The 13,177-nt window shown below is 45.6% G+C and overlaps 1 protein-coding gene across 3 annotated transcripts; it reads left to right on the forward strand.

Moving 5' to 3' along the window:
- Positions 1-455: 455 nt before the first annotated feature.
- On the forward strand, positions 456-12,872 carry NOLC1 (nucleolar and coiled-body phosphoprotein 1). Of its 3 annotated transcripts, XM_067299965.1 has the most exons (14): positions 456-582; positions 927-982; positions 1,456-1,577; positions 3,178-3,293; positions 3,997-4,138; positions 4,688-4,800; positions 5,499-5,649; positions 6,551-6,691; positions 7,108-7,197; positions 8,589-8,732; positions 8,938-9,501; positions 9,801-9,913; positions 10,314-10,394; positions 10,687-12,872. In XM_067299965.1, exons 1-14 carry the CDS (start codon positions 472-474, stop codon positions 10,843-10,845), a joined length of 2,103 nt encoding a protein of 700 aa, XP_067156066.1. In that variant the 5' UTR covers positions 456-471; the 3' UTR covers positions 10,846-12,872. The 3 variants fall into 3 exon arrangements, with proteins under 3 accessions (XP_067156066.1, XP_067156069.1, XP_067156067.1); XM_067299968.1 differs by lacking the exon at positions 8,589-8,732; XM_067299966.1 differs by lacking the exon at positions 7,108-7,197.
- The last annotated feature ends 305 nt before the right edge of the window (positions 12,873-13,177 follow it).

The following is a 13,177-nucleotide window of genomic DNA, read 5'->3' on the forward strand; positions in this document are numbered from 1 at the left end:
CAGCTCCTCAGCCCAAGCCTGGCTTTGCACCGCAAACAGCACCCGCATCCTGCTTGTCACCCACGCTCGGGCCTGAGCGTGATCCCCCATCCCAGACCGGGGCCTTCCCGCAGCTCCTCGCGCCCAGGGGACGGCCATGGCTGGCAGCACCTCCGCGAGCCCTTCCCGCCCATCCCCGCAAGCAGATCGCTCCTCCGGGCTCTGGTCAGCGCGCACCGATCCCCGCGCGCCCGCGGGCGCAGGGCCGCCTGCCCTTCCCTCGCCCGCCTCCCCAGCTACGTCCCAGCCGCTGCTCTCGCAGCCTGCCGCCCTCCCCCGGGCGGGCTCAGCGGCGGGGCGGCCTCCGCCACCCGCCAAGATGGCGCCGGAGCGTCCCCGCCCTTCCGGGGGCGGCCGCGGAGGGGGAGGCGGGCCGCGCGCCTGCGCGGGCGGACGCGCGTGCGCGCTGGCGGCACGTGGCGGCGGTGCAGCATGGCGGGGTGGCGCGCGGTGCCCAGCGACCTGTTCCCCTTCGTGCTCGCCTTCCTGCGCGAGAACCGCTTCGAGGGGGCGGCGCGCGCCTTCGCCAGGGAGGCGGGAGTGGTGAGGGGCGCGCGGCGCGCGGGCTGCCGGCCGTTGCGGCCGTTGGGGCGGGGCGCCGGGCCGGGTCCCCCGCGCCGCCCGCGTGCTCAGCCGCGGGCGCTCGCCCACTCACTCGCTCGCCCCCCGGGGGGGGGGGGGGCGTCCAGCGGCGCGGGGCCCCGGTTTGTTTCTTGGCTTCTGATATTAGTGAGCGCGTTTTACGAACAGTGCTGTCTCCGGGTTGAGTTTGCCGTAGGAGGCAGCTGTTCATTCGCAAGCAGGTCGCCAGCAGTGCAGGAGTTGCTCTCAGCTATCATCCTGAAGTGTGTTAACAGCTGACAAACTTTCTGTTTGTATTCTTACAGAAGGACCAGGATCCCAATGCTGCTTCTCTCTTAGACGTCTTTAGTTACTGGCTGAAGTAAGTTTGCTGCCTCCTGAAAGACTTGCTGAAGGGTGCTTTGCTTACCTGTTCTGGGGGCACATCACTTGCAAAGCTGAGCTTTCTTCAGCGCTGGTCTGCAGTCCTGCTGCTAGCTTGTTTGGGGAAAAAGCTCTGAAGCCTGTGAATTAAGTGCTTCTGTGAAAGGACATGCAGTGATGCAGTTGTAGGGCAGAAGGGCTTGGATGGTGGTGACGGTGCAGGGGAGTCATAATGTCAAAGAATACTGGCTAAGATTAGTGTATGGGGTTTAATATTTTAATAGTAACTTTGATACCGTGATTTATTCTTTTAGACTTGTCCCTAACTGTAGGTTTGGCGCTGTAATGCAAAGAATAAGACAAAATCCTGGGGAAGTGATTGTTCCCAAGGATAACATTTTACTTTCTCAAGGCTGGGAGGACATAGGGTTAGCAGAAACTTTGTTTGAAGCTAAGTCTTTCTCTTTGTAGGTCTCCTGCTGCCAAAAAAAGAAAGATTGTTCCCAATGGACCTCATGCAAAGAGGAAATCTTCCTCAAGCAGCGATGACAGCTCCAGTGAGGAAGATGAGACACCCCCAGCCAAGAAACCAGGTAAGGTTTGTAAAAGTTCTTAGGGCAGACATACATTATGTTTGAAAACTTGTTCGTGGCCTGGATATAGAGCTCGGTTTCTGCGGCTCATCTGAAGTCTTTAAGACGCTCTCAAGGTTTAGGTTTATATTAAGCGATCTTGGTTCTGGTAGATCTTCTACCCATGATTCCCATCTATGTCTGTAGCCTGTGTTCATCCTACTTGTGGGTGATTTCTCAATCCAGTTATAACTGGATTAGATCAGGTTTTGAATCTGCCAGAAGCCTTTAGTGATTTGATTTGTCTCTGTTGGCTGAGACTGGTGGAGGCATTAGGCTGTAATGAGTTCTGAAGGTGCTACTGAAGTAGGAAATTCATTACGTTATCTACACTGAGATTCTGCTGTCCAAACACTCATTGCTGTGGTATCTAGGCAGAGCTACTCTTACCTACTTCAGTGCTTTCAAAGTCTGTGTCAATTTAAATATTGAATGAAATTGTTTGAATGCATATAAATTGGGCTGATACTTGGAAAAGGAGGTACTCCATGATTTTTTCTTCATGCTATTTTCCTGGGACTCACAGTTCCACTGGAATCCTTAAAGAATTGTTTCTTGTCCTGCTGTTGTAGGAAAACTGATTCAGGATATATTCAAGGTTTATGTGCTTGGACATTTATTAAAATACACATAATTTGACAGAACTCATGCTTGGCTTTGCTTTATCAGGGTTCTTTGTGTGTTGATGGGCATCGTGACCTGTTTGAGGCAGGGCAGTCATGCAAGAGATCCTCAGGCTCCAGAGAAGTGCCAAGCATTGTTATTCACCTGCAGGCTTACTCTACTGCTTGTGTGAGGTTCCTGCCCTCCTTTCTCTCAAGCCTGTGTCCTAGTGCTGTCTAGAGATAAGTTCCTCTGCTGCATGTTGGCAGGTGGTGAGCTGTTTCCCCTTTTTATCTAGAATTGCTCTTTTGCCCTGCCTGAACCACTGTGTACTCAACTTCGTGTGCATCTAGCAGCAGATTTGTGGGAAAGGAGTAGTAGGCAGGAAGAGGGAGACGCCCAGAAATAAAACTGGTCTTTAATTCAACCTAACCTAAGGCTGCTTTTGAACTTAGACCTGATTTTGCTTTGATAAGGGAGGTCAGAAATATACTTTGAAGTGAAATGGTTTATTAATAATGTGGAGCAAAAGAAGCAATCAGTAACCAGAAAAGAGTAGACTTGGCTAAAACAAGTTAAGCCACGAGTCTGGAAGCTCAAAACAGCACTGCACTGGTTCTCTTTGGAAGTCTGCACAAGCTGAAAACTGTGCAGACCCAGTTAATGTTCTCTTTGTGGGGACACTCTCCACTTGGGGTGAAAGTTTTGGCCATAAAGTCTGCAATTAAATGTGTGTGTGACCAAGACTGAATGATGCTGGATTTTTTTTTATTCATTTTGGAGTCTTCTACCATGCTCTGCTTGAGAAACTAAGACCTGAAGGCCAGTGTCTTGAACTTCAGCTGTGATTTAATAACCTTAATTTAACTTTTTGCCCTGATACACAGGAGTCCAGGATATATGTATGTGAAAGCTGTGAATTCATTTATCATCAATGTGTGCTGTCCCTTATTTGCAGCTAAAATAACAGCTGTGCCCAAGGTGAAAGCAGCTCCTCCTGCCAAGAAGGCAGAGAGCAGCAGTGAGGATTCCAGTGATGATTCAGACTCAGAGGAGGAGAAGAAGCCAGCAAAGGTCAGCTTTTCTTTCCGGCCTCTTTAATGCATGTTTGACAGTGATGGATAAAAGTAGATTTGACCAGCAGAATTCTCTCTGAAATTGGGCCCACTTTTCCTGAACTGTGAAATACCTAGACTGGTGCAGGTACAGTCTAATAAGACAGGTCTATAATGCACAGTCTGCCATTTGCAGTGGTCCCAGTGAAAGGTTCATGTCATGTCCAGCACCCACTTTGTTTCGCATTCAAAAGCTCCTTGCTTTTGTCCTAAGACTGCCATTGCTTCCTTTCACTGCAGAGAAGGAGATTTATTTAAAATTGCTAAAATAAATTTGAGAAGTATTGAGAAATGGGAGAGTATACTTGAGATGAACCAGAGTTGATCAATCAGTGTTTTGAGCCTTCAAACTAATTTTGTCCCCAGAGAAAAGAGAACACAGTACCAGCCTCAGAGCTACCCCATTTTGAGGAGGTAGAACTGGGGACTGAAGTGCAAGGGAAGTCCCCCCCATTCTCCCACCTTCTGGGAGATTTCCCTGAGCAAAATCATTGTTCTGGGATGTTCAGGCCTTAACCTTTAGGCAGAGTGAAGTTTCCAAGTAAAAATAGCAACATCTGTAAAAGATAGCTGTTTATACTCCCTGTATGTGTGTCATGCTTATTAGCCTCTTTTCCGGTTTTGGCTACAAGGATTGATCGGTTTTCCCTCTTTTTGTTTAGAAAGGAACAAAAACAGCGGTGAAGCCAGCTGGAACCAAAATCCAGCCTCAGAAGAAAGCAGAGAGCTCCAGCTCTGACTCGAGCAGCTCAGATGAGGAAGCACCAAAGAAACAGCCACCAAAACCAGTGACACCTAAATCAGGTGGTACTTTATTGTGTGTCATGAGTCAGAGTGCATAAATAAAAAAGCCAGGGGAAGAGGGATGGGGGCTGTACCTGTGTGCCAGGGCATGTGTATTAGTGTAGCAGTTTGAAAATCTGCTGTCACAACCATTCATACTCCAGTCCAGCCTGCTCCTGACATGGATTATGTGTAGAACTGATTGCAGGTGAAACATCTGGTCCCAAGTCCTACATTTTTTGCAGGAATAGCTGCATTCAGCAACCCTAACTGCAGAAGCTGTGCTTTTGCCAGTGTCTTCTGCTCAATGAGCAGCACTGGGCTGCAGCAAGTTAAAAACGATAAAAACAGCCTTTGGTCCTGGAGCTTCTGATTGGCTGGAATAGACCATTTTCTGAAAACCTTCTCTAAACTTGCAGTTGGGTAGAACAACAGCTTCACAATACTGCCTTAATCTCCCCTGTTAGCTTCCCATGGTTCTTTCCTCTCTCTGATACTTTATGCTGAATAGAATTACCCATCACCTTCCATAGCATATTTTCTGATATCTCTTTTGCCTTGTCTTAAAAGGAAGTAAAGCTGCCCAGGTAACTACCAAGCTGGTCAATGGAAAAGCAGCAAGCAGCAGTGGCAGTAGCAGCAGTAGTGAAGATTCTGATGAGGAAAAGGCCGCCCCAAAGAAGGTACATGAGACAAAGAAAGACTTCACAAGGACTGTAGAAATCTAGTCAGAGTGGGTGTATCTCTGCTTTGCAGGGACTGTGAAATGTGTAGACCAGTGCATAGACTGCCTGGCAGCTGAGTGCAGCCATTATGGCTCTCCTGCTGACTTTTTGCTTTGTATGGTGGGTTTATGTGTCTTCTCTCCATGCACTGGCTTTCTTTCCTAATGCCTATATACCCCTTCCTCTGCTCCTTCTACCTCAAAAATCTTCTTTATCTTAACCATGTTGTAGTCTCCCTTATGGGTTCACTTTTGTGCGACTCCTCTTAACTACCTGTAGCTTTGGATTTTCCATTATGGAGCATTAAAAATGTTTTCTGCAACACAGAAAATTCCCAGATATGTTTAATCAAGTGACAATTGCAACCATTTCACAGTCATTTCAATCAGTCAGTGTTCTGTGCCATTTTTTCATAGTCAGAGGGACTTCTGAGAAGGGATTCATGAAGCAGAAGATAATAGAAGGGCCAGAAGAATCATGATGCTTGTGTGTTTCCTGGAATTTGCTAATTTTCAGTAATCTTTATTTCTTTTTTTTTCAAAATCTGCTCTCTGACAAGTAGGCACAGAGTTAAAAAGGGATACACAAATCTTGGGCGGACAGTTGGATATGGAATTTAATTTTTTTATGTGCGTTTCCTTCCTTCTTGCAATAAGGCTGTTCCCAAGAAATCTCCTGTACCCAAACCTGCAGCCACTCAAGCATGTCCAGGCAAAACCAAACCTGCCAAGGAAAGTTCCAGTAGCGAGGACTCTTCTGACAGCTCAGAGGATGAAAAACCAGCTGCAAAGCAAAAGCCAAAGTCTGGCAAGTACTAAATACCATTGTTGCTGTGTGGGAGGATACTTTCTGCTAACCCTGCTATCCTGGGAGAAGTGTGTGCAGGCTGCAGACAAGTCTTGCTTCACACAAGGCTCCAAATGGTGCCTTATGCCAAATGTGGTAGAAATATAGCAGCTTAATTCCATGTACACTGATGGGACTAAACTTGAAATTCAGCCCCTCTTGGCAAAGGATGGGGAGAGGGAGGTTCTGACTTACCCTGCTTGCTTTGCTACCTGTCTTCTATTCAGAGAGCTTTTAAGGACATTCCTCTTGCCAGTTTCCTATTTGTCAGGATTTGGAAAGTAATTTGTCTCTGGTTTGATTATTCTGTAGTTACATGACTTTATGCATTTTCCTTTTTCTCTGAAGTATCCAGGGCTGCTCAATCTCAGTTCAGCTGATGGGCTAGATGGATCTCTGTTCAGTATAGTACAGTACTTCTAGGATTCCAGTAAAGAGTTGGTCTGAGTGGGGAATTGGACACTGAAACAGTCTGGAACTCTGGAACAGAGGATTCAAGAAAGGAGTACATGAAAAGAAGCAACAATAGAAATATCTGTTTCTTCTGAAACAGTTTGACAATGCAAGCTCCCATTTTCCAAAGTGCTGAGAGAACTTCCTCAGAGATGGTTGGGTCAGCTAAGCCCAGAAGAGGGGAGTTAAATTCACGATAGAAACAGGAGGGAGCAGTGGAGTGGGCTGAAGTAACCCTTCAAATTATAAGCTAACGTTTTTATAGCTACAGAGGGGAATAAATTGAACCAAATAGCAGAAGTGCTTTATTCTAGTTGAAACAAAGATCTCAAATGTGCTACTTGTGTTACCGTGCTGGCATCTGAATGCTGTATTATGATTGAGCCTGTCTCTCTCTCTCTCTTTATAGGTCCATACAGTGCTGTACCACCTCCTCAAGCTACACAGCCAAAGAAGGGCCTTGCCAAGGCTCCTGCAAAAAAGGCTGAGAGCAGTGACTCCTCAGACAGCAGTGATGAGGCAGAGCAGGTGCCCACAAAGGGAGGAGCAGGTGTGTTGTGAGGAGGCTACAAAGGAAGCGCTACATGGTGCAGTCAGTATTTGGCCATCTCTTGGTTTCCTTTAAAAGAAGTATGACTTTGGCCTATGTTGATACTTGCTTCTCTGGAAGTTTCTGAGAAATATGAAACTGTCCCAAACAGAACACTTGTGTTCTGGATCCAAATTGTGTGCAGTGCAGAATGGATAAGTTTACACACGTTAGTTTGAAAAGCCACTGGGATTTACTTTAGCAGGGATGAAATAGGCCCGTTACTGCAGTTGGCCAGGTCCTTGCTTGGCTTCTGATGGGCTGGCTGAATGACTGGTGCACTGAATAGGGAGCTTTTTCACGTCTGGAAAAATTTGGACCTTGGGACAAAGGGTTGGTATGAATGTGGCCTGTTAATTTTAGACTTGCTTTTGTAGGCAAAGCAGTGGTGGCTAAAACAATTCCTGGTGCCAAAACCAAAGCTGTGACTGCCAAGAAGGCCGAATCCAGTTCAGACAGTGACTCAGGTATTTCAAGAAATACGGACTTGATTTCTATTAATGTTCCTATTGGCCAAGTCACTCTATAGTGGCATATTTGCTGAGATCCATAGAGTATGACCTTGAAAGCTTCAGTCTCCATAGCAAACAAATTTTGAACTAGGAGAACAGCAGCTTGCTGTGCAGAATGGAGCCTGGCCACGGGACACAGATGAGACCATTGACAAGCACAGAAAGGTCTGCGTGTTGCAGGCTGGAAAGGGTATGGCATCATGCATAAGAAGTTTCTCCAGGAAGGTTAGCGGTTACACTTTTTGAGGACCTGTGTCTAAGCTTTTCAGTTTCTTTAATCCTGTTATGCACTTCAGGCAAAGTTTCCCAAATGAAAAATGCTATCACCATACCAAGGTCAAACAGACTCAAAGGATGCTTTCTTCTAATATGGTCCTAGAAATAGGGGACAGTGTGCCTTGTGTCTTCTGTTGACCAGGTTTATGGCTTCTTGCAGCCCTGAATTTCATGCACAAACTCCCTGTATGCTACATTTCTGTCCCCACACATTTGAGGGGCTCATGATTTATGCGTCTCAATATCTCTGATGCCACAGCAGGGGCAGTGGGTGATAGCAGCCTGTCTGTCTGCAAATAGCTAGCACTAGAAGGTGGGACCCTTCAACAAGTGGCAGGAGTTCTGTGTGTTCTCTGTTTTTATTACCTAGTTTCTCAGAAACAGACAAAGTTTTGATTACACTTCTTAAGATGATGTTCAGAAATGTTGGAATAGATCAGGCTTAGCATTCCAGATTACTGTGACATGCAATACAAAGGGCATATTTGTACATAGAAATCTCCAGTCCCATCGTCAGACTGCTGCTAAACGTATCTGACATAAGAAAGAGAAAGCTAAAATGGGAAACTATCCTGATGTCTCCTCGCTTTTCCCCCCTTCATCAGGTTTGTCCCCTAGTTTCTTGTCTGTTCTTTATCTTGATCTTTATCACATAATTTTTTTCTTGTTTTTTTTCATGAATTTGTTGTTGTTGATACCTGTACTTTTTTTTTTCTCCAATCCCTTATTTCCTACCTCTTCTATCATTCTCCAAATATTTGCCCACTTTTTTGTGCATGCAGTAATGAAGAACTTATTCCTGCTTGTTTCCTCTTCTCCCATCAAAGATGAAATGTGGAAAGATGAATACTGCCCCCTGACCATTCAGGGAGGTTCATCAAACCCTTCTTGTTGCCAGTTCTCTAGTGTTTCAGATTTTGACCAAACCCTTTTGATTTTCTTTTCCCATGTGTTTTGTACGTGTTATGTTATCTCCCTTGATTGTGTTGCCTTAAGTAAAAGTTATTTGATAACTTTGATAACTTGTACCAGAAGCTTATTAACTTAAGGAGCATCCTTCTTTTGCTTAGATTCTAGCTCTGAGGAAGACAAGAAGGTAGGGGGTAAGCTCCCTGCTAAACAACCTCTGATAAAGAATCCTTCTAAACCAGCAAAGGTAGCTGCCAAGCCTGCACAAGCAAAGAAAGACTCCAGCTCCTCCTCGGACAGCTCAGGTATTGGTGTAGGAGAAAATGAGAATTACTGCTTGTGCTTGTCCAGCATTTTTCTAGCCAGGGTGTTGAGGGTGCAGTTGAACAGAGTGTAACCGTTGCAGTGCTGTTCCAAGCAGCTAATGGTGCGTCAACACTGATCTGAATGTTAGCTTTGTGTTGAAGGAATTGTGCTTAGCCTTGACTCTGCTTTGCCATTCCCTTCCAGATTCTGACAGCTCTGAAAATAAGGCCCCTGTGAAGCCTGCAGCTAAAGCAGCACCCCCTGCAACCAAGAAGTCACAAGCTACCACAAAGAAAGCACAAAGTAGTTCTGATTCAGATAGTAGTTCCAGCAGCTCTGAGGATGAGAAGAAGAAGAAAGCCCCTCCAGCTAAATTAACTGGCAAAATGGGTAAGCCAGTGTCCAAACCTTGCCCCCCAGCTCCCAAAGCAAGCTCATCAGACTCCGATAGCTCAAGCAGTGAGGAAGAAAAGAAGCCAGCAGTGAAACCTGTCAGCAAATCGACAAGGGCCACAAAAGCAACTGTGGGGAAGAAGGTGGCTGCTGCTAACAGTAGTAGCAGCTCATCTGATAGCTCCAGTGAAGCAGATGAAAAGCCCAAAAAGGCAGGGAAAGGGGCACAGAACAGTTCTCAGACCACTGCTTCCACAGAGAAAGCAAAAGCTTCATCCACATCAGCAGCAAATAATCTGAAGTCCAAACCAGCTGGTGGCAGCAGTAGCAGCAGTGAAAGCAGTTCTGAAGAAGAGACAGGAAAAGCAAATGGAGGTACTACCTACAGGTTGGGAAGCGGGTCTGTCAGCGTGTAACTGAGCTAAAACATGGATGGGACACTTGAGCGATATTCAGTGTAATCTGTATGTGCTACTAAATTATACTATCTGGTGCAGTACAGCTCCAGGATAGCTGTTAGTGGAATAAGTCTGTTTTCTTTGTAAGGTAATGCAGGAACTGATTCTCGCTTCTGTATTTCAACACTGGGTTTGCATTAATGGGACAGCAGTGCCATTACCTTTCCCAACATGGCAGTTACTCCCATTGAAGTTTTACTGCTGTGTATCTAACAGGCATGATCCAGAAGAAACGGAAGAGGGAAGATGTCCAGGAGCCAGAGACACCAGACAGTAAAAAGGCAAAGATCAAAGCCAAAACACCACACACGTTTCCCAAAGTGAAACAGGTGAGTGAGAATAGACCATGCTGACTGGTGGGAGGGGCATCTTTGCCTTCTGAACTAGTACTTTGTGTTGTTTTTCTTTGGGGTTGAGCCTGCAGAAATCGTTTGTATTTTTGCCCCCTCCTCAGCCACTTGAAGAACTCTGTCCATAGAACCCTAGAAAATGCCCATATGTGTGTAATGTTATTCCAACAAAGATCATTTGGATATACTTGCACAGGAGCATACCTGTACTGCTTGATGTGCAGAAGGGAAAGGGTTATGAATCTGGGAAATGATCAAGGATTGAGGTTTCCTGCACAGGGGTCCATATTTGCAGGGCTGGGAGAGAAGGTGGTTGTCACTAAAAGAAGACCATGTACATGTATTCACTTACTGTATCTAGTTTTCTTTCTCTTAATAGCCAGCCTCTCCATTCCGACGAGTAAGAGAAGAAGAGATTGAGCTGGATGCCCGTGTTGCTGATAACTCATTTGATGCAAAGGTAGGGCTAGGCAGCACCAGAGTAATAACACATACTTGGCCTCTGCAAATACAGGTCATCAGAGTGGCCTTGTTGTGCTGGTGGGTGGTCCACTGGTGGGAACTTCTTCCACCAGGAGGTGCTGTTAGGAGATGCATGAGCACTGGTAGGAGATACATGGACATGGAGTGCCGTAAGCTCCAGCCTTCCTCTTGTGGGATTTGCTGAGCAGGGTCAAGTGCAAAGCATTGTCTTTACTCTCTTGAGTGCTGACCTGAACCTCTTTTCTCCTCTCCCTCTTCATCCTTCACAGAAAGGAGCTGCTGGTGACTGGGGTGAGAAGGCTAACAATATCCTGAAATTCACCAAAGGCAAATCTTTTCGCCATGAGAAGACAAAGAAAAAACGGGGCAGCTACCGTGGGGGCACTATATCCACCCAAGTCAATTCCATAAAGTTTGAAAGTGACTGAGAATGTCTCCTTGGGAATTCATAAACCGTCCGCTCACCAGATTCACTTGGATGAGCATGTGAACGTTATGGACATCAATCCTGTCTGGAATGTTATCTCCCCCAGCCCCATGTGGGGCAGGCAGCTCCAACATGGGGATGTGGGAGAATGGTCGGACATTTCCCCCATTTATTTCTGACTAATTCTGGTTTAGACCCCTAATAGGGAACCATCCTAGAGCTGGTGTTATTGGACACTACTAGGGTGACCTCCAAGACATAAATTATGTACAGTCTTATTTTAAAAGACTGGCAGTGATTTTTCATTTCAGGTTTCTGCCTATCTAGTAAAGGAAAGAGAACTTATTTTCTGTAACATAACCTCCCATTTCTTTTTCAACTAGTTTAACTTCAGGTACCTGTGAAATTGCAAGTACAATAACTTGCCTTTGGCTGGTTACTGGAAGAGCAACAACTCCCTTGAACCTTTTGGCTGTAATCCCCACACCCATTTCACATTTGTAGTTCACAATTGCAGTATGACAGGGTTCTTTTTTTTTCTGTTTCCTCTTTTTATGGTTTCATCTTGCAGTAAATTCACACCTTCCTCTTCCTCCTGTTCCTGTTGAGGCTACTAAGTAGAGTAGTTAGAGAAGCAGAATGTTAACACACCAGGGTAGTTGAGGAATCATATTGCTTGGGGTTGCAGGTTGGTGACTATTGTCAGGCCAAGTTCTGTAGTGCTATGGCATTTTTGATAAGGTTTTTATTGTGAATGTAGCCAGGGCAGGGAGATGTACAGGAACTCCTGACTGTATGGAGGTTCTAACATTCAAAGAACAGTCTTTGGCCCAGTGGAAATGCTTAAAGAAGCAGAGAAAATGGTCTTTTTTTCTACTCGGCTGTGCTTTTTGTTGTGGCTTCATTTCAGAGGTTTTGACTGCAGTGTGGTACTGCTCCTTGTTCTCTCTGAGCATATACCATGCCAGCATATGCTTTTCTCCAGTGTGCAGTGCAGTTTATGAAGAGCTGAGATGAATGTAATATTGATGCCTTAAATTTCTTCCCCTGGCTGGAACACTTGCTCTCTTTGAGCTGTTTTCTGTCTGTAAAGTCCCTTGGAAGAAGTAAAATATCAGTTTCCTGTAGCACTGTGGTAAGTGAAGCCTGGTGCTGTAAGGTTTGAAGCATTAGCTTCAAGCACAAGTTCTGTATGGGGAGTAGGGTCTCAAGTTCAGCAACTTGCAGCCTGAACTGAGCTTTCATGGGCAATGGAGATGATCTAATGGCTTGCTGCTGTTCAAGTGAGGTCTTGCTCTCCCTCCAGTTGCTTAACTTTGCCTCCTTACCATTTCTGGTGCAACTCACAAATGTGGTAGAAAATGGTTCTTCCACCGCTGCTTTTTGCTGCTAGGTGAGTTATTAAGTTAAAGTTATTTTATAGAGCAGTCTGTTGAGCCCACAGCCAATATGAATTCAACAATGGTAGAGCATGTTAAGGAAAAGGGGCAGTAATGGGCTGTTAGATCTGCTCACCTCATCTCATGAAACTGCCAGCCACAAAGAGAGGTTATGCAGGGTCCGATTTCCATGTTTCCATTCGCTCCCAGCAGGGTGACACAGAAGAGAGCCACATATGTGTGCAATGTCACATAATTGAGGGTTGGATGAGACTGACGAGCCACCCCCATACACATTAGCTGCAACTTGTTTCGATGAGCATTTTTCAGTGCTTCCCCTCAGGCTTGCACAATCAGTCCGATTGTTGGATTCTATGCAGCAATGCAGAGGGGCCCAGGAGACCATGGTTATCACGGAGAGCTTAAGGTTAGAGGCCAAAGCAGGGCGGGAAGAAAGTATTGTCGGCCTCCAGTGGGGATTTGAACAGTCTTTATTGTGATTTGCCATTTGCCCTCTTTTGTCCTCTTTATTGGGAACTTTAATTTTGGAACTGTCAAGGTTAAACTTTTTAAAAACTTTTATGTTTTAGGGGTATTTTATGTGTGAGCACACAAGTGTCTCAGAAAATAAAGATAGCTGCCTTTGTAATCTGTTTGAATTTGACAGTTCCAAGGTATGGAATAAGAGGGTGGGAGAAGGGAGGGTATCAGTGTCGAGCAATGTATTGCTGTGTCTTAAGGTGAATCAGTAAGTCTATCTGTGTCTACAGCTGATCCTTCTGTCCCCATAGCTGTATGCTCATATGGATGTAATGGACCATCAAAAGTGAAAGGTGCCTGTGCAGCTGGAAGTCAAGTGACTCTGCGAGAGATTTGGAGAACATGAGTGTAGAAGAATATTTACTTTTACCAGAACAAACTGAGTTTTATCGAGTCTCTTCATGCCAGAATAAG

This window comes from Apteryx mantelli, chromosome 7 (assembly GCF_036417845.1).
Source record: "Apteryx mantelli isolate bAptMan1 chromosome 7, bAptMan1.hap1, whole genome shotgun sequence".
NCBI lineage: Eukaryota > Metazoa > Chordata > Aves > Apterygiformes > Apterygidae > Apteryx > Apteryx mantelli.